General features: G+C 34.1%; 1 protein-coding gene across 1 annotated transcript in view; it reads left to right on the top strand.

The window, feature by feature from the left end:
• The first annotated feature begins 10,587 nt into the window (after window positions 1–10,587).
• LOC150096635 (uncharacterized) overlaps window positions 10,588–27,015 on the top strand; it is a 34,399-nt gene continuing 17,971 nt past the window's right edge. The window contains exon 1 of the mRNA XM_090408669.1: window positions 10,588–10,846. Within this exon, the coding sequence (XP_090264795.1) occupies window positions 10,588–10,846 (259 nt within the window). The remainder of the gene's footprint in view (window positions 10,847–27,015) is intronic.

Genomic DNA, 27,015 nt, shown 5'->3' with positions numbered 1-27,015 from the left:
CTTCCATCCGCACCTGAAGCTCCCTTATTTATATTTGACGAAACTTACGGTTGGTGAATCGGTTTAAAATTGTGTGTTAATTAGCTTTAATCTTTTGATAAGTGTGTTCACAAATAACTTCATTTAATTCTCTTATTTTTAAGGTAACTGGTAAGAGTTCTTTTATTTATTTATTTATTTTTTTTTTCATTCAGTTAATTTTATTCAATAGCATTCCTTTAACATGAGTAAATTTGTAATAAAAAAAAACAAAAATTTGAAGACAATGAAGAAAATGAAGCTAGTACGGCCAAAAAAAAAAAAAAAAAAGAAAAGAAAAGAAAGTGAAGCTGGTTTTCCCCAGCACATCCCATATCTACTACTGGTTATTGTAAAACTAAATTAAAAACTAACGTTCGCCATTACGACGAAAATCATTTGTCATTTGGCTTTATTTCCAGTCAAGAAGATCCGCCACGTCCTACATGCGTAGTTTGTGGCGAAAAATGAGCAAACAACGCTATGATTCCAAGTAAATTAAAAAAAAAAACATTTACAATCTAAACATTCCCACTTGAGCGAAAAACCGGCTGAATATTTTAAACGACTTGCACTGGATAAAACTATTCATTAAGCTCAGATATCTCATTAAAATTAACTGCAGTATGTATATTATTTAATATCTTTAATATTCATTTGAAAAAAATCAGTAAAAATTTTTTAAAATAATTTTGAGTATTGCTTTTCTTACTCAAAATGTCAAAAATACAGTTCAAATTTTTTGAAGCAAAAAGGATAAGTAATTACTATTATTAATACCTTTTGTGTGTAAATTAATCAAAATTATCTCTATTTTTTTGCCAGATCGTCAAAAAAAATTAAAAGAATATATTTTTTAGTGTGCCATATTATGAAAAAGGTTGAAAATCACTGATTTATAGTATTAAAACAGTAGTTTTGTTTTTGAGTTTGCGTGGTTGCGTACCACTTATGATCTTATAATGTGATTCTTATACCAAGGGGGGGGGGGGCAAAAGTAAAATATTGAAAACATTTAGATTCCTTGTTGAATACAAGGAGATAATATTTTAATTCCTTCCCATGTTTTTGCATTATGGAATGTTGAGGTAATTGACGTGAAGTCAACTGCATCTGTATACAAGTAACTTAGTCGTGAAGATACATCACGCGCAAATTTTGTATACTTATATAAAGTGTTAAACATTAATATAATTTCTTATTAATTTTAATTATCTTTGTAATTAAAGCAAAAACCTTCTAAAATCTTCTCTAATCCAGAGTATTTTAAAATAAAATAATACACTTTTTTATTTCTTGTATGTGAAAAATATATGAAATCTGAATTAAGCCACTACTGTCGTGTGGAGGAACTACCGACCGTGAGATGCGGTGATTAATACCCTTGGAGGGTAATGGATGGCAATGCTGTAGCCAATGAAGTTCTAACTGAGGCTCGGCTATTGCTGTTACCCTCCTGCCATGATCAGAGCTTTATAGTTCAATAACACCTTCTCCTTACACTGTCCGCTACAGATAACGGGGAATATGAAAAGCATTCTTGCTTCGCCCCTTTAGGCCAGTCCTTTTAAGGACTTTAAGGACTACTGTCGTGTGTCAATTGACGTGAATCATCTTTAAATGGTTAAACAAGACTGCAACTTGTTATCAAATTTCTAATACTTCAATTTCTTTCCGAATTTTTCTAATACTTCAATTTCTTTCCGAAATTTCTAATACTACAATTTCTTCCAAAATTAATTAAAATATGACTGTAAATGGTGATGAATTCTCCACACTAAGCAACAATGAGCATAACTTTTGACTAGCGCAACCTACAATACTAATACAACCACAGTTAATATACCAGACGGAGTTGAACATCCTTTTGCATAATACACAATAATTACCAACAAACGTGGGAATTTTATTGCATAGAGAATAAAAAATATAATTTTGTTATTCATCAAGAATTGCGGTGGTCTGGTGACGCACTACCACAACCAGATCGAAGCATCACACACCCATCAGTTATATAAATCACTGAGAGAGAGAGAGAGAGAGAGAGAGAGAACATCTTGAAAAGTTCTTCTAGTACATTTTTGGATGTTAATAAAGTTTTATACACAAGCAAACTGCACTGTTTCTGTCTTTAAGAGAATATTTTCATTACTTTAGTGTTAGCCTGTCACTCTGTGTAATTTCCATTATATGATTTTTAAAAGAAACGAGCGCATTCTTAGCTCCTTTTTCCGCCTACAAAAAAGCCGGAAAGGAAGCAATTTATCTTAGCAAGGTCAAGGTGTGGTGAAGTGGAGCATGAATAGAACCGAGGACAGTTTTAGGGCTTTTGAAAAAGTCTGAGACAGGAGGGAGTCAGATAGGCAAATTATAGACGGACACCCAGACCTTTTAGGGGGACCTCTCATTATCTTTACCCCTCCCTTGAACTTATGAAGTCATCAGCACTATCAATGGATGTCGGGTCTTTACAATCCGACCCTTAGATTAAGTAATTTAGGATAATAATCTGTTATTTCCGTCTTTATAATGTTTGGTTTAAAAGCAGAACGTTAAAGGAAACCTCCCAAAATTAAGATGCATCTTTCACCGCAATGCCAGGTGTCTCGTGGGCAGTGTTGATAGACGAGGAGAAGAGAGAGGTGAGATGACTTGGATAAAAGGTATTCATTGTCTCAACAGTCGTAAACGTCTTAAAATCTGGCTTTATGTCAAGTTGCTACAGGTTTCTAGAATGTTCTACGCCTTCTAATTTTGTGTTGACATCGTATTTGTCTTCTCATTTTTGGCAACCACTACGTGTGCATAAGCAAACTAATTCAAGTTGTTTTGATGCACCCGTTCTTACAATTCAACCTTTATCTGCAAATGTTTTTATATTTCAATCATGGAGTGTGTTTAAAATTATTAAATTTGTAAACCTGTTTAACCATCATGCTAACAATTGTTATTAATTTTAAAGATTAAAAATTTTTTTTTAATTTTTGAATTAAAATGTATTTCCATTTTTTAAAATTAAATTCAAAAATTCTAATTGTAAATTTAAAATGTTAACCAAATTGGAAAATGAATTAACGAGATTGGAAAGGGAGCCCTAAGGGTCAAAGCTAAATTACTGGCACGAGACCTCTACGGAATGCTTTAGAACGGAAGGTGCTGACCTAATGTCCAGTGTTCACCTTCTTGCCACCGACCCGTTATTCTATATCATGAATATATTCGCCATTGTTTTCTATATTTGGTTTAAACCAAAAACAAAAAGATGCTACAGAAATGGATACAAACAATACTGTTCAAGCAAAAAAAAAAAAAAAAAAAAAAAAAAAGATAGGCGATTGTGGAGAGTTCATTTTAGTCGATTTCCTGATCACTTCCAAAAATTTAAAATTTTGAGGAGGAACAGCTTTACCTTTTTTGTTTCATTTTTGTGACAGTTGTGAAGTCATGTTGTCATGGCAACAATAGACTCACTCTAATGATAGATAGCATACTACCTGTGTGATGACGGCGAAAAGATATATTTTTTCTTCAGTTGTTCGTTACTGGAATATTATAAAATGTAAATGAAGGAATTAATTATGTCTTTTATACTATCGGATGAAATGCTTCACGAATGGGGGGGGGGGATCGAAAAGATTCGTCCTTTTGAAGTGTTAAGCACTTTGACACGAAGAAGGAAAATTTAAATGCCCTTTGGTATTTTGCGAAATAGAACTCGAAAACTCATGACATAACTTAAGGATGACTTACAATCAATTCTCCAAATTTAAATGAAAATACAAAAGAAATCGGCGATGAGTTGCGTGTGCATCGTCGATTTCTTTGTATAGCCCAACATGTCTGTGGGACTGGTTCTTGTTTGGATTACCAGCGAGAGGATGCTTACACAAATCGAGATTAGTAGAAGTCTGGCTTGAAGGGAAGAAGGAAAAAAAATCGACAGCCCTCCCCTCAATCTCAGCCGCAGTTCAACTTGGATCAGTGAGAGCACAACCTGAGCCATCCACTTCAGCTCAGGAGCTAATCAATATTTTTAATCAGCGTGGTGGAAATTACGCGGGGCGAATATTCTTTTCTCAAGAAGAATTGCACGTGATTTCGATATGATTTATATAATAAATTAGAAAATGCTAAAATAAGTCATTGTGTGTTTAAAAACATCTTAACGAGGAATTCTCATCTCCATTATTAGGAATGATATACGGAAAGACAATTATGTTTGTCCTGTTTTTTTTTTTGTTTTTTTTTTAACCAAATCTTAAACCAGCAGAATTGCTGCTCATATTGTCAAGTTCAGACTCTAATTTTGTACTTTTGACTGCTTGTAAAACTCGAACAAATTTCACAGCAGTTTTTATGCAAGTTTTGTACTTAAAAGGTGCAAAAATTATCAATGCCACATTAGTGTTTTTTTTTTTTTCTCTCCTGCTACTGAAGATCTCATTTTTCACCTCTTTTCCTTTATGATTTATTTAAGTCATTAAATATAAGTTATGGGCATAATTTAAATTTTTTTTTCATGAAATTTTGTGAATTTTCATGAAACTTAATTAGGACACAAACTCGGAAACTAAATCCAGGTATGACACAAAACCTTGGATTTAGAACACAGAGATTCTAAAATCTGCCTCCCCCCCCCCCCCCAGGGAGAAAGTGTTATGAACTTGAGAATTAGTGGTGGGGGGGGGGATTCACGTGCCATATTTGTATTTTGCACATTTTCCTGCTGTTCATGTTAATGGTATTTACTGCTTAATCAAGGAAGTACTTGATGCAAATGATGCATATCAAATACCTTTGTTTTTGACAATTAACCTTTTATCAATGATGCGATAAATATCGTAGCATAAGTGCTATGACACGACAACATACAACTATATGCACACGCCTCACAAAACAAGTTATTTCGTAAACTGGAGATATCCAATCTTTCGAGCATGAGGGAAAGCGATATTTCAAGTGTTTGATCAGTTTAGGCATTATTGATATTTAAAATTAGGGGGAGGGGGAAGATAAATTCGAAGAAAATGACAATAAAAGGCATACAAATATAAACAAAAAACATACAATACTCTTGTATTCATTAAAAACGTTAAATTTATTTTAAAAATGATAAGATTTTAACTCTAATTACAAAAAGGATCACATTTTAACTCAATAGAGATGGTTGGGTTTATTTACGACATAAAAACTACATAAATAACAGGAGATTTCGAAGATACATAAGCTGCAATTAATATTAAAAATGACAATCTGCTATTTCTACTTTGAGATCTGTTCAGTTTCGAACAAGAAAGAGTTGACCTGCCGGTGCACGAGGATGGTCTGAAAATTTCTCGGCCTTACAATGAAAAAACGAATTTATAATTTCAAAATTATTTTTCAACATAATCTCCCTTAAGACTAATACATTTATTCCAGCAATGCTCCAGCACCATTATCCCGTCCCTGTGGTGGTTCTCAGTAAGATCTGCAAAATACCCCTCTACAGCTGCAATTACCTCTTGATTCGAAGAAAAACGCTGACCAGCGAGGAAGAGTTTTAGTTTCGGGAGGAGATAGAAGTCAGAGGGAGCCAAATCGGGAAATAGGGTGGATGTTCCAACAATTCATAGAGCAGATCCCTTAATTTTCCCATTGCCAAAACACCTTTGTGGGCAGGTGCATTGTTCTGATGAAAGATGATTGTTTCTTCTGCAAACCGGGTCTTTTCTCACGAATGTTTTCGCCTAGTCTGGTTAAAAGATCGAAATAATAATCCCCGGTTATTGTTTTACCCTTTTCAAGATAATTAATAAATTATCTTGAAAAGAATTTATTAATTATCTTGAAATTAATTTATAAATTATCAGAATGCCTTTAGCATCCCAAAATACCAATGCCATGACCTTTCCTGCTGATGGAACCGACTTTGTCTTCTTTGGCGCTGAACCTGCTTCTGTCCGCTGTTTGGATTCTAGTGTGTAATGGTGAATCTAAGGCTCATCCACAGCAATAAATCGACGCACAAAATCAGTTTTATTCTTGTTGAAACGCTCCACTGTTCAGAGATTTTCCTGCGAGTGCGCTTTTGATCTGCTGTGAGCAAGCGCAGTACCCATCTTGCGTAAAGCTTTTTCATTTGCAATTCTTCATGCAAAATATATCCTACACGTTCTTTTGAAATGCCTATAGTCTCAGCAATTTCACGCACTTTGACTCGCCAGTCATCCAATACCATATCGTGCACTTGATCAATGATTTCTGGTGTTGTTACACTTTTTTCGACGTCCTCCACGTGGATCATCTTCAAGGCTGGTAGATCCATGTTTAACCACGTCGCCGTCAATATGGATAAAATACATCACTCCTCTACACTTCGTATCCATCATATATTTCAATGTAATATCAATGGTATTACAATTTCAATATGCACTTCGCATCCATAGTAACCTGACGTATATATACGCCTTGAGGTTGTTAAACTCGGCAGCCCATTCTTAATTTTCAAAAACGAAGGAGAAGACTGCCCATAAACTTTTATGAACTTCAATGAATTTCTTTTGGCGTTAAACCTTCTTTTAGAAAGAATTTTATAACAGCACGATACTCAATTTTATCCATTCAAGGGATACAGACAACACTTTTGCTTCAAGACAGCTGGATAAAACAAACTACTTGATAGAATGACTTGCAATTTCACATCTGCTTATGACAGATGTACCAACTTAGAAAAAAAAAATCTTGCCGATAGTGTTGCCATCTATGTTCGAGGCCGAGAACTTTTCAGACCACCCTCGTATGCCTACGTGGTAATCAGAATCGAGATAAAAGTAACACACAATTTTTTGGGGTGGTTGATATCTGTATTTAACACCTGCATGAGTGTTAAACTAGGCAACTGGTTCTCGACTATGGGTGTTTGAACGTGCGCGCTCGCTCGCATCTTTGATAGTTTGACTCAAATGTTTTTTTTTTAAAAAAACAACAACCAATTTTTCAATATATTGCTGCTAGCTGGATTAAAATCTTTAGATCATATTCAGCTCGCGGGTCATAGGTCACGATAGTGCTCAGAAAAAAAAAAAAGAAAAAAGAAAAAAAAAAGCAGAACATCATAACAAACCTAACATTGCAGAAAAAAAATTTAGACGGAGTTTTTTTTTTTTTTTTTTTTTTTTTTTTTTTTTTTTGATGTTTACTAATTGGTTCAAAGCTAGTTTGTTAAGGTCTCTCCTTGCATATTCAATTTTCCTCCTCACAACAACAACAACAAAAAAGCATTTTATTTACACAGAAGTCTGACAAACATGTAGAATAGCACTGGCTTTATATAGCCAAATGAAAATAGTAGAGAAATCAATTCTCTAACCACTAGATTAACGTGGATTTCCAGAATCTAAGACATAATTACCACTTCTGTAGTTTTTTACCCAATACATAAATGGGTTAAAGGACGTTCAAATGGGATCGCAGCAAGACTCCACTAGAATCGGGGCAATATTTCACTCTGGCCCCGGTTCCTACATAACAAAATGCGATCTTGATAATCCTACTGACAGGCCACTTGGGGCCTCTAGCTCTAATGATCCATAACAGTGGCTCGATTGTGTCCCTCTGCTCACCCTAACTGACTATTTGTTCGGAGTGTTATGGGGCTGGATAGATAACTGTGAGATCTGAAAAGACTAGCAGAGTTTATGATGTCTACATTTTTTATATGTATAAACAATCTTGTTACAACGCATTGTGAGCTGGATGGAGTTATATGATGTAGTTTAAAAAAAAGAAATGGTATCTGAATGAGATCCTTAAAAAGTTTGAAAAATTCTCGATCTTAAGCTGATTTTTAAGATTTTTTATTCATTTATTTATTTATTTGAAACCAAGTGCCTAATTAATCACCGTGATTTGTTTTAATACGTAAAAGCCCAGAGAAAACGTAGCTTCTACATTTATTCAGATATTGTCAAAATATATGATATGCAAATTTTCGAAGGGAATTACTGATGAGAAGAAAATATACTGCTGAAAGGCTAAATTAAACCTAATAGCGTTTTCTTTTTTTTAATTTAAGCACTGCAGTATATTTTCTTAATCCATGAAAAGCTACTTGGTTCACGCATTTCAATGATTATGATCTCCATGAATTTTGATTTCATCATTTCAGCTGTGGACTTAATTTGTAGATGAATTTAGTTAAGAAATAAAGTATAAACTATTTGTTAGATGTAGTCTTAAATAGCATTATGCACTTCTATCGATATTTACCAATATAAGATTAAAAATATTAAAACACCGTTCGTAAAGACCGAGTTGATATCGACCGTGAGATGCGGTGATTAATAATACCCTTGGAGGGTAATGGATGGCAATGCTGTAGCCAATGAAGTTCTAACTGAGGCTCGGCTATTGCTGTTACCCTCCTGCCATGATTAGAGCTTTAATAGCTCAATAATACCTTATCCCTACACTGTCCTCTACAGATAAAGGGGAAGATGAAAAGCATTCTTGCTTCGCCCCTTTAAGCCAGTCCTTATAAGGATAATATAATCGTTGATCAAGAACTCAAGGTGGATGTAGAAACCCTGGGAGGGTAATGCATGGCAATGCTGTAGCCAATGAAGTTCTAACTGAGGCTCGGCTGTTGCTGTTACCCCCTGGGGCGTAGAGATTCGAGAGTTTGAGTTCTCTCTCTTAAGGTTTTTGCCTTAAGCGAGCAATTTGAGTCTCCGGGAAAGTGTTCTCCGGCACGGCCCGGTGAGGGGCTTCGTCGGTGAATGCTTTTCTTCGGAATATGAGCGGTCCTGCTCGATGGTGGGGAGCCCGTCACTGAGTAGAACCAACGCTGAGATACGGACGGTCTTTCGGCCACTATGGAGTGGTCTACAGATCGTCCGAATTTTTAGAGTTCGCCTTTACTTAAACATCGGTGATTGATACCCTTGGAGGGTAATGGATGGCAATGCTGTAGCCAATGAAGTTCTAACTGAGGCTCGGCTATTGCTGTTACCCTCCTGCCATGATCAAAGCTTTAATAGCTCAATAACACCTTATCCCTACACTGTCCTCTACAGATAACGGAGAAGATGAAAAGCATTCTTGCTTCGCCCCTTTAAGCCAGTCCTTATAAGGACTAATAATATAATCGTGATGGCGAAATTCAATATTACTTCCATGCAAACAATTCTCGTTTGTTTTTTCTAAGTATTAACCATTATAAGTATTAACCACTACATATGTTTTTATATGCAGAAAAATCAAAGTAGATTAAGTTACTGAATACTCATTTTTTTTTGGATAATAATATTTTCTTATAAATCAACTAAATATGAAAGTGTTGAGCTGTTCAGAACACTGGATTTTCATATCAACAGACGAACTCTATTTTGTTTATTTTACTACGGTATTAACTAAACGTGAAAACAAATTTATTCTGAAATTTTTTGCTATTGACATTTCGTATTTAAATATAATCATCTGCAGGCATCATAAGCTACGTTATTGTAAGCAGAAGACATTCGAAATATGCTGAGAAGGGAAAACCTAACTTGTGTTTGGTGTGCAAGAATCCCTCGTGTTTAAACCCAAACATTTGCTTTCGTGTGTGTAGTGAAGATTTAACCAATCACAACAACGTACAAGCAAACGCCCGCCCTTCGCAACACTGCGCGAACCATACTTCAGCTTGTGACAAGAAGTGCTTGGGCAAGCACCTGGAGACCGCCCGTCCAATAACAACACCAATCACTCATTGCCACACTTCATACACAGCGTGAGAGTCACGCATGCGCATTCAGACTGACTAGGTGGCGCTGCCATCCATCAGCGTACACTACCGAAGGATGGTTGAAACATCGTAAGATTCAGACTCACCTTTGCCGTTCGTTACCTGAGCCTGCAGCGGATGATCGATGTAGGTGGCGCCACTTGCTGATGGGGGTGCGTGATGTTTACCGGGAGACCCACACTTGTATTGGATTTGTGTTTATCTGTCGATTGTTGCCAATAGCGAGTCGGCTTTCGATTGGAGGGGTGGCACGTGCTGGGTACTAGTGCCTGTCTTTTTCGTCATTGTAACACTTGCGGTGGGGGAAAGAATTAGTTTTGACGACTGGACACAAGCATGGGGTGGCGCTGTGAGGAGGAGACTTTCCGTCAGCTTGATGGAGCGGCCCAAGGCGTTGACGATGGACCTTACCTCACTTCATAAAGAGCCCTTTTTGAAGGAACGGAACTAATTAACAGCAAGTCAATCAGTGGGGGGAATCTCATCTGAAAAAAGGGGAAAAAATGGTGGATCCTCGGAAAGAACCGTTTGGTTCGTTAGTTCACTGTCATAAGATGCTGGATGTGAATGCCTGACACTTTTTTGTTCTTTTTTTTAATCTGGAGATTTTAATGAAAATTGGACTGTCTGAAAATCAGGAATTCCGGGACAAACAATGACCGAATAACGAATTACCCACGAGAAAGTCAGCAAAACCTTCATGTAGAGAACGCTCCTAACCAGTTAAATGATCTAAGGAGGCAGGGAACAGTTTCAATTATTGACCTCCTAGCCGTGTCACAGAATCGGACCTAGGCTCTATGGTGGTCCCTGTTTTGCTTCGGCAAGCTATGGATCCTGGAGACCTGCCGCGGGCCGATGCCCTACACCGCGGCCACCAGTCTCTGCCGCCACCGCAACTATCGTCTCGGGCAAAAGATTTCTCCATCGATGCGCTTATGTCGAGTTCTTCCCACGGCGGAAGTCGCAGCAATGACACGGCAAGTGACGAAAGTAGTGATGACTCGGTGTCCGACAGAGAGACTCCTCTTGCAAGCGAGTCGACACCACCACCTATAGGTGAGTGTGTTTCTTTTTTCATTCCCTCCCCCCCCCCCACACACAATTGTAGAATAAACATACTTTGGTTGTTATTGGATGGGGAGAAAGAGGTGTGATGCTGTTGCATGTGTGCCTTACGTAATATCGCTAAGATTCAAGAACGTTCACATTTACGGCCTTCTCTAGTTATCACAAGAAAGATTGTGGCCATAAATAAAATATCAGATGCTGAACAAGGCGTTAAAAACATTAGGTTACCAAATAGCTTATTTTCCTAATCTTTATGCCATCATATCTAATACATTCCTTTTAACAACAGTATACCCAAAGAGAGAGAAAATTATACTACATATCGACATTAAAATATTTATTTATTTTAAACTGGACCTCGTAAGACACGGGATTCTAAATTGAACAATTTCTTTTAAAAAATGCATTAGATATTAATAACATTTCATGAAAGCATACAAATCAAACATGATGTAAATTTTCCTGCACTTTTGTAGGCTTTTGTTGCTTCTAACATTCAGTTTTTTTTTCTTCCGCTATATGGGGTAATATTTGTAAAAATTCCGTATTATTAATTCTCTCTCTCTCTCTTTTTTTTTTTTTTTTTGTTTTAAACAAGTACTTTATCATGTGACATTAGCAATTTCTAATCTTAATTGTAAATGACTAGTTTAGTATGACCATTATTCAAACTACAGAATATTATTTAGGTTCGTTGTTATTTGTTTCAATTACACCACTATTTTCAACCAACACTGCACTTTCGATCCAAATAAATATTACTGAATACAAATACCTGAAATTACCTCAATTTCCACCGATGTGTATACGAGTACCTTCATTTTGATTCCAGACACAGCAGGGTAAGAATAATTACTGTTCTAGTACAATGGAGCAACGTATTGAGTAACAATTTGTGGTCGGAATACTCGCCACAATATTTATTGGTCATTGTTAAGTTGGCAATAATTAACATGCCAATACTACAACAACGAAAAAACAGTCAGCCTTTATAAATGATATTTGATAGGGAAATATTTTTATGGCTTCGTAGGTCTTCAAGAATATAATGTGTATATTTTTAATGGATGTTTCTTTTTTTTTCTGTCGATTTTTGAATTTGTTCTCAAAAATTCAGAAAACAACATACTTATTTTGACTCAAATTAGCAATTTTGAGGGTTTCATTAGCCTTTAGGGGTTTTATTAAAAACCAAAAAACCACAATTCACAAACTTTGTTCACGTCTTTGTGTTTTAGCATCAACCGGGAGAAAAATTCATCTTAAATAAAGCTAGCGATAAAGTATTATTCAAGTACAACAGAGCAGTCGTAATATCGTGGTTAGAAAGACAAGATCAGAATTTGAAGATGCTCTGTTACATTTCAGGATCTATTCTGTTGGTACAGATATGTAACCATAGCAACTGTGCAAAGTACGTACCTATTGTTATTATTCTTATTAGCAGTAGCAATGACAGTCATTCGCATTCTTCGTGTCCTGTTACTGATTTCAATAAGACTTGACCTCCAAAATGTTAAGCCCTAACTCTTCCATTAGCACGATTTTGCAATCACAAAGTTAGGCCTCGTGGTATTCCGCTTATTTTCATATCAAGCTGAATGGTACTTATGTGACCATCATTCTCTGCAAGTAAGATAAGCACCATTGCATAAGGTAAAGCTCATGACATTGAAATGTTTATATAATAATAATAATAATCCACAAACGTAACGTAGCAAAGTGAAGGTTTTACCGATCTTGAAACAATCCGTCAGACCGGTCTGAAGTAGGCAGCGAAAGATTTAGTGAGATCGCACTATCAGTACACTTAAGAAATCGCCGTGGTTTCTCACACACCCTCGGTCGTAAGTACGAGACTGCATTCTAAGCAGGTTCAAGGATAAATAATAAGTATATGATGCATAGATAGAATACGCAGATAGTTAATGTGAGGACATAAAAAATTGGCAATTTGCGAGCATTGCCATAGTTACCATAGTTCGAAATAGGTGGTAAATAAACGCACGCTACAAAACTGTTTGCTGTACTAATAACGTGAGTTTATAAGGATAAAAATTATATTATAAAAGGATAGAAAATATTCGTCTTTTTTAAAAACAACAACAACCAGGAAACAGGGTTGTTATCTAAATAACATGACGATATGCCGTCCGTAATGATGTATTTAGGTGAATGATACGGTGACATCATCACCGACACTCGCTACAGTGATGTCACATGTAGTCTGTTACGTATCAACCATCAAAGGACACTAAAAGCTTACAATATTTTAAAATCCTTGGGTGAACTGTCATCAACGAGTTGCAAAAACGCTTTCGACATTTACTGGAAATAATATTCGTCCTAAATACGACGTAATTTACACAAGTCTCAAATCTCACATTTATGACAATTTCCCATTCTTTCCGAATTAAAAGTTTTCTGTCTAAATTAGGATAATCGAAAGCTTTATTTATTTTAAGCGAGGCTTCATATCTGTAGTTTTATATCCTACGGTTCTTCCGTATAAGTGTTATGATGTTAAATAAGTGTTATGATGTTAAATGTTCTTAACTATCTTCCTTTGGCGCGTGGGAATATACACTTCTTTAAATAGTGTAATCCATATCTAGTGTGTATGTAACCTGCAAATGTGTGAATAGTTTTAAGGATGCCACGTGAGAAGGCGAAAAAGATTATTGATTATGGAGGAACAGGATTACAGCAGTTAGAGATGCAGAGTGTTTCTCATTGGCTCCAACTAGGCATCGCCATATATGACTAAAGAGATAGCAGGAAGAAATAGAAATACATTATTTAAATGCAAGGTGGAGAACTAGGTTATAAAATAAACACTACATACACATACACCATAATTCAGCAATTTTGCATGAAGATTCCGAGTTACACGATCATGCTAGAAGCTCACGTCGGGATGGAAAAGTAAGAACACATAGCTAAGACTTGTGGCAGGAACACAATAATTTAAATCGATGTGTTATTTTGTATTAAATATTATTTGTTATTAATGTATATTTGAGATAATTCATTAGTCACACGAAAATATTGTTACAATGTATACGTTGCACTTTATTTGCAATAAACAGTATTTCAGTAGGAAGACAGAACACCAATATCTTACGTTGTATCAAATTGGTTCTTGATAGGCTTAATACAACACAAGGAAAAATCAGTGAAATTTTTCACTGCCTAGAATTTTATAAACCGGATGTCCGTATGTGTGTATAATATACATACGTGTTGTTCATTATTATTTTTTTTTTAATCTACTCATCAATACAAAATAACGTGCTGACTATATAACCAATCTAGCTTTAGCAGTAATACTGCTATTAATAAAAGAGCAACCATAACAACATCTTTGAAACGTACCAATTACAAATGATAAATCATTTTTATCAATTAGGAAGTTAGATGGATGAACTGCAAATTACTGTCAGAAAGATAAAGCCCTCTATATATAAAAGCAGCAAGCATGACAATTTCCTAATCCCCCCCCCCAAAGTTTAATGAGAAGAAATAGTTGGCCATGCAAGGAGTCTACGAGGTCAAATAAGAAATGTTTTAGCTCGCTGCATATTAGTGAATGTAATATCATCTCTAAGTGCTAACAAAGCAAGAAATATAATTATCCACTAGAACTTTCATTATGAACAGTAATCCGTGGACAAACATTAATCATTTGATTTTCCAGTGGTTGGAAATGGACTGTGTACTTTGTCGTGGGGTCCACACTAAGCATTATAAACTGCTTCCATTTGGCCGCTTAGAAAGTATAGGGGGAGGGTGCAGAGGGAAGCAAACTTTGGAACTGTAATAACAAAATAATTAGGTACAGAAGGCTAGAGAACTTGAGAATTATACAATTTGCTTGACTGAAACATTTAATATGTAACGAACGCATGCAAATAAATCAGGGTCACACTCTCACGTACGAATGCGGGCATAAAAAAAGAACAAAGTGCGAAGGGTGACCGACTTAGTCGTCTGTTTTTTTTTTTACAAGAGATTAATGAATTCTTTATCCTCAAACGGTTTAGAATTTTTATTTCAGCGAGCAACTCTCCACCTTTTAAGAAAGTAGCGAGTGTGTGAGAGAAAATTCCAATCATTATATATTTAAATATAGCGTGTGACTAACAAAGAAACTTCGCTTTCTACTTCGCTACCGAATCATTAAGAAATGAAAACTCTTACAGGAGAAAAAGCCGAAAGAGCAAGCTAACAATAGTGATGTTCGGTGTATTAATGGTAGATGGTGTAAAGCAGTGATTCTCAACCTGTGGGGGGCGAAGAAAGTGGAAATTAAAGAAAAGCCTACTTTATTGAAACAAAAGCAATCAAAGCAAAGGGAATTAAAAACGCTTTTATCAGCAAATTAACATTCTACAAGCAGAGCATTGCAAGACGAGATTTTCTGCAGTTCTCAAGTCTACAAATAATAGGTGATGATGATGATTTAATATTAGATACAGATTTGGATTGTTATTGTTCCCATCTTCTGACACTGAAAGAAAACTTGATGATCAGATTCAATGACTTTGATGAGCTTAAAATACCCGATTGGGTCATAAATCCATTTCCTTCTGATGCCACTTCTGTTCATCCAAATTTGTGTGAATTTATTCACGTAAAAAAATGATTTTGAAGCTCAAGTTCAATTTCAACAGCGTGGGTATGAAAGATTCTGGCCAAACATGCAATGTAAGTAACCTCATCTTTGGCAAGAAATAAAATTATTGCTCATTGCTTTTCCTTCTTCATACTTGGTCGAGAAAGGATTCAGCGTCGTGTTGCGATTGTTAGATAAGTAGCGAAACAGATGCAAATAAGTGAAAGAGAAGAATTCAGACTTCGTTTGTCGAACATTGAACCTAATATTGAAAAATTACCAGGATCTCATCAGGCTCAGGGTAGCCATTAATGATGGGCTTCAGTATGTTTACATCTTTTTTGAGTAAAAATTAATTTGCATCAAAGTCATTAATTTTTAATTAACTATCAGTTCAAATATGTTGATGGTAATTTAGGTTTGCCTAATAATATATTATAATTATCTTATTGCGTCATTAACCTACTGTAAAATTGAGTAGGGGATGAAGGCAAAAAAAAAAAAAGATTAAGAATCACTGGTATAAAGTATAAAACATTATTGTGTGTGTGGGAAGGACTGATGCCCTATAGGATGCCTCACATAAAAACTTCTAAATTTAAATTACCGAACTCATCGTATTCATATATTTAAAAAATTGTCGACTTATTCCATAGGATGACATCATATATTCATCAAGTTTCATTTTTAGCATGAATTACAATGAATACGTTTGTGGAGGGGAGAGAGGAAAAAAAGCCTGAATTAAGGAATACATGAAAAAAATCTATAAGCAAAACGTAAATTATATCCCGTTTGAGGGAGTAAAAAAATCCGTACAAATAACAAACAGATCCTTGGGAGGATAAGATTTAAAATATCTTTAACTGAAAACGTGAAGAGAGGTTAATACTCAGTTGCATATCCTTAACATATTCTTACATGGCGTGCAAAGATATTATTTCTTGAGTCTCTAATGATCACGTTATTTATGACTTCCTTTACAAGAATTTGCATGAGCTATAGATTCACTGGTTTTAAAGAAGGAACTGCATTGCTAGATTTCGTTTTATATTCTAGAGATTTAACATAATAATAGCAATAAAAGATTGTTTCCTAGCCTTTCCTAGAATTTCTTAATCTTGAAATATTCTTGACAGTTATTGGCATTCTTTCAAGGGAAACAATGGTGGTAGATTAACCATCATATTTCACTCTTCAAATCCTGTTATTTGACAGATGCTTGCGTTACATTTTAGTATGATTGGGGTTTAGCATATCGCATTCAGGCAACAGTTTATTTTATTGCATTAATCAATGCATAGTTTTTATTTATTTTCAAGTTCATCGGGACTAAGTTATTCATGTGTTGAAATCTTAAACTTGGACTATCATAGCATTTTGTATGTCCCGTTAGGGCACGCTGTTATCTTTTTTTTTGTTTGTTTGTTATTGTTTTGCTAAACAATTTAATTGTATTATTAAAAATTAAATTATAAATATAATATTTGGTGTAATAAAATTTTAATTATCTTTGATATTCATCCATATAGAAGTTACACCTCTTTCAAAAAAGAAATGGTATGTGAAAAAACCCAGGGTAACGGATGGCAATGCTGTGGCTAATTAAGTTTTAACTGAGTCTCGGCTATTGCTGTTATCCTCCTGCCATGATCAGAGCTTATAGCTCTATATTACCCTATCCATACATTTTCAGATAACGGGGAATATGAAAAGCATTGTTGCTTCACTCATCTAGCCAATATATATATATATATATATATATATATAAGAGAGTTCCCTCTGTGATAAGAAATTGTTGATTGAAATTTGAACTTTTATTCTATTGAAAAAAATAAAAAATTGCCACAGTCCGTTTTTTTTTTCAATCAGCTGCTAACATTTTTCAAATGCTAAATCTGCAAAATTATATTATCCAGTATTGCTTGGAATTTTAGTTCAAAATGCTGTCCATGAAATGTTTTTTTAAATATGATTTTGAAAACGATAAAAGTATTTGCAGGTAGGTGGCGTCTTTTTATTTATTTTTTAGAATATGATTTGTCTCTGTCACAAGTGATGTTGTAATGACTTAGTGCTGAAAGGAAAAATGTAAATACAACTAAATTCTCTCTACTCTCTGTGACTACGATAAGATATTGTACTCCAACTATTCAAGGAAAAAGTTTGAAATATGAAGAGAACAAACAAATATACTTCACTCAAATAATAAAGTGATAAAAATGTTCAAATCAGAACAACAGATGAAGAATATGTCTTCTTTTATTTGCCATTCCCAAACGTCACCATCTTGCTCTCCCAATTCAATACGCAGAAGGCTTACGTGGTGCTGGTGAAGATATAGTTTGGCCTATCACATTTAGTTTATCAGATATAACTCAATTCTCTCCAGTTTACAACTAGGATAAAAATTTGTATCCCTTAATTGAGATTTTCGCTTTGATACTGTAACATGAAACAGCATGTTTCAAATAGGGTGCTGTGGTTGGCAGTATTTCTTTTCAGCTATTCTCAACAGGACAACTCATAACCAGCATTGATAAAATTCGTATGCTGACTACCGAGATCAATTATATTGATTATAATATAAACTCAGTGCTCAAAATCGTGACTTGAAATAATGCAAAGAAAACAAAATCTACATTCATTCCTATAAAGGTTGAAGACTTGATAAATCGACAACTGTGAAATAAATCTAACTCTATCTTGATGTTAAATGTTTTTTCATGAATATTAAAGCTAAGTAGTTATAATTAATTTCAGAGAAACAATCTGTTAATTACTCTAATGTCTATTCAGATGTAGTTTGGAATATATTTATACCAACAATGATAAAAAAAAAGTAAAAAATACCGGGCAAATACAGCATAAAGTTAAAGATAAAATTGTTCCAAAAAAAAATAGGGAATATTTTTGCAGCATCAAAGGATTTTGAAATAGATATGTCACAATAAATTGGTCTTCTTGCAAGCTTTCTGTATATTCTATGGGCATAGCATACATATAAAGAGATTGCTAAAAAAAAAAAGCTGTTTAATAATGAATTTTTTGTAGCTTACAAAGGATGAGATTGCAAACGATGCTGTCAACAGCCATATGTTATGTGAATATAAATAAGAAAGGCATTGCGAAGATAAATAATGTAGAAAAATGGCAGATTTCTTTCGAACAGATACATGGGTGGGTATGTTGGGTGAAGTCACAATAACATAACGTTCCTTCATCTTTATTTCATCTTGCCTAGGACCGTCACGTGATTCTGACACCGGGGTAAATAAACTACTAAACCTCTCCACACGCAGAAAATGATTTGTAGACGGTGTTGAGCATGACAAATTCGATCGTCCACTTACATTACCATTCTTTCTCCTATTGGCTGTTTGCAGAATTTTACGTGCACCACCGTGATCTACGAGCACGTATCCAGTCTAGTAGAAGAGCAGGCAAGCTGTTAGACTGCTAGATCCCACACTATTTGCATGTTAACGTGCTCCTGCAAGCTTTAGATAGAGTTCTGTCACGTTGCAGGCGTGGTGTGTGTGTGTGTGTGTGTGTGTGTGTGTGCGCGATGGTGCTCCCATTTTATGTATACTTCCATACAGCCTCATGGTACTTCTTTTACTGCTCCTTCAAATAATAGCCTCAAGAGTCTGTTGAAAGGGAAGGGGGATGAATATCTCCGATGGCGTCTGCAAAATAACAGTTGAACTTAACTGTCGGGTCATTCTCCTTTTTGTAAAGAGAGTTCAGTTTTTTTTTTTTTTTTTTTTTTTTTCATCTTTACTCAGCCGACAAGAAAAGAAAGAATTTCTGGCGTACTATCTTTGATAAGAACTAGATAAGATAGAAAGGCAGATCGAAGCGGTGCGTTTCGGGCTTGAAAAGAGAATCGTCGGGAGTATACTGTCAGATTCTAACCATGGAGGACATTGCCGTAAGAAAGAATTTGACTTTATCTTCCGTTCGTTAAGCGATTTATGTTTAGTCAAACATAAACTAAAAATTATGAATTTACTTTAAGGTAATTGACCCATAAAACGTTCGCATTACCCCTGAATAAATTATCGAAATTTGTTATTTCTCTTCTCTCAACCTTTAAATAGCTTTTCGTAATATTAGTTTAGAATGACAGTAAGGGAGGGAGTGGAAATGAAATTAACCTGGTCCTTAATTCAAAGTTGGATTTTTTTTTAAATTTCACAAAAAAAAAATATTAAGTAAATGATTAGCATACGTTTTGAAAGGGATAAAAAGACCTATAAAATGTTGAACTTTTTTTTCCCCCGACGTGCTATCTTTTATTAATAAAAAAAAAAAAAATTGTTCTCCATAATTCTATCTGAAATGGCTATCTCTAATATTAATCAAAAACTGCATCAGGAGGTGGGAGGATTGTAAGCAAGGCGCAATGTGATGGGAGGTAAAATTTTTAAGGGTCAGACAACAAATTAAGAATGCCAAATTTATTTTGAAGAGGCCTATTTTTAATAGTGAACTATATTCATTGTCCTCCGAAATTGTTCTTATTATTATTCATTATAAAAACCAACCTCATGAGCTACAATTTCGTATTATTTTAAGATATTTTCCAAATCTTTATTTGGTAAATTTAAACCATTTAACGAATGGTTTAAATTTACCAAAAAAGAACAAAGAGAAAAAAAAATTCATTTAAAAGCTGTTACAAATAAATTTTCGGAAAGCAATGAAAAAGCGCCAAAGCAAGAGACAGCAGTACAAAAAAAAAAAAAAAAAAAAGAGAGAGAGAGAGAGAGAAAGTCAATAAAAAAATCCTAGTGCGGAGGATTTACGTACTGTAAATAAAACAGATTCACCTGATATAAATTTATCTTTTAAGGACTGACTCTGACCAATTCCCTTCTCACAACTAAAAAATTTCATCGCATTTCAACTAGGTTTTATTTCCATGTAGATGATGATAGATCGTCTATTCATTGCATTAAATAAAAACGAATACCAAAGCAAGGGTATCAAATACCATATTATTAATGACTGTCAATTATTTTGCTGTTCTATGAAATACGTCCTCTAATAGAAATTCGAACCTTTCTGAATAATACGAAATATCAAATGCATTGCTTTACAGTGAAATATAGATGGTGTAAAGCATTGTAAATACAGTACATATATGCGAAACATTTATTACGTCAATACTTGTAGGTAGGTTTGATTTCTTGGGATGAAACTGTAATCCGCCCCTTCAGAATGCCGACTTACACCCATAGTGTAAACATTTGAGATTGATGGCTAACGACTGATTTAGCGGATCTTCTTCTTCTTCCTCCTCCTAACATGGAATTTAGGCCAAGTGGCCTGTTCCGGTCTCATGCCATCTCTTTCTTGGTCTTCTGATTCTTCTTTTTCCACTTATTTTGTATCTGTATAATATTTTTGATAGTCTGCTGTTGTCCATTCGATTTAAATGTTCTAGCCATTTTTGTTTATACTGTCTTATGTAGTAATTAATTGGTTTTATTTTCAGGAATTGTAAGATTTCTTCATTTGTTTTGTGGTCCCACTTGGTATATCCAGCTGTTTTTCTGAGCAACTTCATTTCTGCTGTTTGAATTCGTTTTTCATCTTTCCTTTTCATGGTGCATGTTTCGCTTCCGTATAGTAGAGTTGGTTTTGACAAGACATTATATAGTTTGATTTTAGTGTGTTTTTGTAGTAGGGATGGCTTAAATATATTATTTATTATGCCATTTACTTTGACAAAGTTTGATATTTTAGTGTCTAGGTCTTTTTCTTCTTCGTATGATAGATCACATCCCAAGTATCCGAAAGTGTTTACTTGTTCTATTATTTTATTATCTATCACTATTTTACTTCTTATTGGGTTTTCTCCTTTGAATGCCATTATTGTCATATTATATTGCTTTGAGATATCATTTAATGATTTTAATGATCTTTGTAAGTCATCTTCTGATGTAGCTAATACTATTTGATCATCTGCAAATAGTAATGTATCTATCTTCATTTGCAGGGTCATTTATATTTATATATATATATATATATATATATATATATATATATATATATATATATATATATATATATATATATATATTATATATATATTATATATATATATATTGAAAACCAGAGGTGAGAGGGTACATCCTTGTCGTGCTCCTCTTGATATATCTTTCCATTCTGAAGTGTGTTCTAATTTAACTGCTATTTTATTTCCTGTATATATTTCTTGAATGGATTGTAAAAGTTGGTTTGGTATGTTTAAATCGGTTAATATTTTAAACAATTTTTGTCGACTAATTTTGTCAAATGCTTTTTCATAATCAATAAACGCCACGTGTTTCTTTTTGAAATTCTCTTCTCTTTTCTATTAATAATTTTAAAGTAAAAATTGGATCTATGCAGGATCGGCCTTTTCGGAAACCATTTTGTTCTTCTAGTAATTTGTTTTCTACAATGCTGCTTAGTTTCTCTTTTAATATTCCTGCATATATTTTATATCCTGTATTCAGCAGGCTAATTCTCCTGTAATTATTGCAATTGTCTTTATTTGCTTTTTTATAGATTGGGATAACCAGTGCTTTTTTTCCAAGAGTTAGGGGTTTTTCCGGACATCCAAACCATATTAAAAAGTTTCAGAAGTCTTTCATTAAATTTTTCACCTGCATTTTTGCATAGTTCTATATTTATATTGTCTTCTCCTGGTGTTTTCCTATTTTTCATCTTCTTTATTATATTTTTTAGTTCTAACATTGTGATATTTTCTCTTAGGTCATTCTTTGTCCTATAAAATTTATTTTCATTGTTCTCATCTGTCCAGAGATTTTGGAAATAGGCCACTCATTTTTCTAAATCTATTGTTTGTATTTTTATCTTTTCTTTTATTTCTTTATTCATGTATTTTATTACTTTATAGGTTTTGGGTTGTGGCTTAAATAAATCCTTTTCTAGTTCTGTTACGAAATTGTTCCATCTTTCTCTATGTTTTTTTTTCCCCTTACGTCTCGTTTTGCAATTGAACTATTTCTTTCATACTCTATTTCTACTTCTATTGTTTTGGAATTTAGCCATTTCTGGTAACTGTCCTTTTCTTTGTTCCAGTCTCGTAGTCCTCTTTTTCTAATCCATTTGGGATTTATTCCTAAGTTTCTGTTGCTGCTTTTGTGAGAATTTGTTTCAAATTTTCCCATTCATCTTCTACGTCGCTTGATTCATGTGTGGTTTCTGTTTTTAAGTTTGTGCATTTTTGATATTGTTGTCTAACTTGAGGATCCTGTAATGAAGTGATTTAGCGGATAAACATTACAAGTGACAGAAAAACCATCATTCACAGAAGTCTCCCGACAAGTTTCAACTCACAATCCCGAGGCTAATATTACAGGAACAAGAAGCAAGTCCAGAAGTCTGTGGAAACAGAAATTAACCTTTTCTATTCTTCCAGCACCTTTCAAACTTTTCCAACAAAAATCAGGATATGTGATATAATAGTGATAATAATAATACTATAAGAAATATCTCTTTTTTTATCGAAAGTGTCTTTTCTTCTAATATTAAATACAAAACATTTCCTGCAGCGTCTGATGATCTCTTGTTAATACGAAACCAGTATAATAAAACTTATTAAAGACACTTAAAATTTTATCTCATTTCTGAGAACTATATCTGATAATTATAATATTCGAATGTAGTTCTGAATTATCAAAATTAAGGAAAATTAATAAAGACGTAAAGAGTATATTACAGATACCTAATTTCGAAGAGCTGGTTCATTTAAAATATAATAAATATTCTTAACTAATCGAGTCAATCTGAAGGAAAGAACACCTGGTGATATCCGCGATACAAGTTTCTTTGCCTTCTATCACCTACGGGGAAGACGCAGTTCATATTTTCTTTCGATCTTAGCCGATAATGGAAGTCAGAGGAAATAGCAGAAGATATTGATTATTCGGGAAAGAAGTCTACTACCGTGTAGGGGCTCCTTGAAGCATTAGCGGTTAGCTTTCGTGTTCATCTAAATGAATATCTTAAAAAGAAAAAAAAAAGCAGCAACAACAACAACATTATTTCAAAATGTTAACTTATGAAAGTGGAAAAATGATTGGTTGAACTCCTGTTGTGATCTATTTCTTTTAAGATAACATAAACGATATACTCAAAGCATGACACCCATTGAATTTCCTTTGCATTTTTACAAATGCATACTTATCACGACACTTAATAAAAAGTGTCCACATTAATTCCTATGCTAACTGAAGCAGGTGTGTTCGGACTGCACTTCGTAATCCAAACAGATCTCCCAAACTGATTCACGAGTTATCTTGAGCAGATGCAACAAATTTATGATGACATCCATTTCAGAAAAAAATAAAAAAAAGTAATTAGTTTTTTTAAGAATTAACCGCAGGCGACATGTTTTGTACATTTTTCTTCCGACAGACACTAAACACATTTGGGCAGTTATTAAGCCTAGCGAGAAGTAGCGACAAGAACATTTGATTTTGTGTTTTCCACGTTCTTGTGGGAAGGGTGAGAGTGTATATATTTACGAATAATGTGATATTATGGTAGTTTTGACCGAAGAACAATCTATACATCTGTTCTATATAAGTCAAGGAACAGTCTATGAAAAATAGCATTGCTACCCTACCAACGATTAGGTTAAGGAAACACACAACAAAATAATTTGATAAGGATGTTTTGTTCGTTATAGCCTTATAAATAGAACTGGAGAATATAATGTCATAACTAATAACGGTCAACTAGGATTTGGATGCTAAATATGAAATTATTTTAATTGCTTACCAACATTAAATTATTGGTTGAAAATATCATCTGAAAGAATCGACGTTGTGAAAATTTCCTGTCATTAAAAAAAATAATAATAAATTGTTATTAAATCTTTGAAGAGTAAATTACACAACAATCAGAATGTAGAATAATAATGATAACAAAGAATTAGGGGGGGGGGGAAATATATATATACTGAAAAAGAGAGTCAAAAGGCTTAACTGCGATGCAAGCAAACCTTTGCTTATGCTTGGATCCGCCGAAACTTTTATAGTTTCTATATTCCTATATTCGGCATGAAATTCTTGTAGTTTCTCTACTCGGCTTTGAAATAATGTTGGATTCAATATCCACTTAATTTGAATATATATATATATATATATATATATATATATATATATATATATATATATATATATATATATATATATATATATATATATATATATATATATATATACACACACATATATATATATATATATATATATATATATACACACATATATATATATATACACACACACACTTTTGTTTTAGCCTTCTTTCGCATCTGGTCTAGGAGACAAGGAATCTTTATATGGACTTTACAAGCAACCTCGGTCTCAAAAGGAGGTAGAAGGGCTTCCAGAATAAACGTACAACACATAACCGACCGCGCAATTTATAGGCATCACATACGGGCATCAAGGCTTTTAAGTTGGCATTTGAAACTGCTAAGTAATGTTTGTATTTATTTTTCTTTTCTAGTTCCATTTCTTACATAATTTGATTTTATACCAAATAGTCCTAAAAATATCCTTGACAATGACAAAAGTTTCAAACTTTTAGCAAGAATTACTTTGGTATTGTATTACTTAAGAGACTTGAACTCTGCTCGGAAGCCCATTTATTTGCTTTTCATTAAGGATTTTCATTGGCCTGACAGTTGTTTCGATCTGTTGCTTTTCGTCAAAGACCACGCAGAATTCTAGAATGCACCAGTTTGTTATGCGTGAAGGTTTTAATTAATTATACCCCGCATTTTGAGAAAGTTTACCTCAAGTGCAATAAACGTACATTACTGCTAACTGAATAAATGGAAGAAGGTAGATAAGACGATTTAAATATAACATTTATGCACAGTTGAGCATATAATTCTAGTCTGCAAAAACAGAAACAAATGGATTTTATCAGTTTCTCTTGGACCTATGTAGCCATTCCTTCGCAGGTTTCAATGGATGCGGCAAATTAGCTCTTGTTCTATATTAACATCCATCGGGTTGCGTTCTTTGTATTTCAATCGAAGATTTAGCTCTTCTTAAAAGGAGATGCTACGAGTTTTTCCTTTCGGAATTCGTTCCGGTCTTGATTTTGCCGCCTGTATTAATTCGGACAAATCAATCTTCGAAACAAATGTTGTTCTGTGTACTTCTTGTTACTTAAAGCGTACATTTTAGTTCGGTGTCAACATTTATTTCTCTCTTTCGTACCATTCAAGGATGTTCCACTTTTCAGATTTCTTTTTTCCTTCTGTATATTGTGCACACAGAAGGAGCAAATAGAAATGCAGCTGTGTTTCACATTTCGAACTTTAAAAAATACTTTGTTAATTTAATATACCCAAAGATTCAAAACGGGATTTAAAGCTAGGCAGCATTAACAGTGGATATTGTGCGTGTGTGTGTGTGTGTGTGTGTGTGTGTGTGTATGTATGTGTGGGTAGAGCGGATTAGTTGCAAATCAAACTCAACTATAATTTGTGAATTATAGTTGAAGTGAATTATAATTACCTGAAGATATTAATTAAAATACAGTGTGAGATTAGAATTTTAAGTCGTTCAGATTTATAAAAGTGATTTATATTAATCATCGGCATAGCAAACTAAAACTGTGTTGTGAGTGAAAAGAAAATAACTAGCTTAGAGATGCTGTTTCGATGATTCATTTTAAAATTCACAAGAGGGAAGACTAAGAATACATAACGATTTGGACATTCACTGAAATGACGATGATGATAAAACTGTGCAAACACACGTTTTGATTATAGAGAATATATGATAACAAATTCAAGCTGGTTGATTTTATTGATTTATTACTAAAATCATCGCTATCCGCTGATATTACGATATCTGAATGGATAAAGCACCCGCTCTTCAACCAACAGACTACGGGCTGATCCAGAACAGGGCGCTATCGTCTAGTGTGAGACCATCTCCTCGCTCAGTGGAAGACTCAAGTGGCCTCATTTAGTGAAAAGGCATTTATTCAGTATAATGAATAATCGCTATATATTTCTTCATAAATTGGATTCAATGAGCTTAATGACAGATCTTTGTAAAAAGTTAAGACAAAATTTTTTATCGGAGACTTCATTTGCAAAAGAAGGCTTGTAAGTCACTGTTCAGTGTCGCAGTAATTTGACTGATATCAAATAATCAAAATCAAAATGGCGGGCAAATAGACAGTCAAACAGAGACAAAGTGAGCGACATGAGTCAATGTGAATTTACGTTGGTATTTTCACTTTTGAATTCATATAAAAACAAAGCCTGCCTTCTCACTGTTTGTCGAACTCTCGGGATGCGTGCCATTTCATTATGATTGTTACGTACAGGCCTAGCTTACTCTTCCACTCAGTGCAAAACCAGTGCTGTCATATTAACCAATATTCGTCTCTAACTAGTACAACAATATAAACTCCTGTACGCTTACGTAATTTTGAAATTGTCCTTATATTATTTCTTCTGTAATTCCAAACTTTGTGGATCTTTATC

This window comes from Typopeltis vanoorti, chromosome 18 (assembly GCF_054136105.1).
Source record: "Typopeltis vanoorti isolate ZY-2024b chromosome 18, IOZ_Tvanoo_1.0, whole genome shotgun sequence".
In the NCBI taxonomy this organism is placed as follows: domain Eukaryota; kingdom Metazoa; phylum Arthropoda; class Arachnida; order Uropygi; family Thelyphonidae; genus Typopeltis; species Typopeltis vanoorti.
This window is presented reverse-complemented; position numbering and strand designations above follow the sequence as displayed.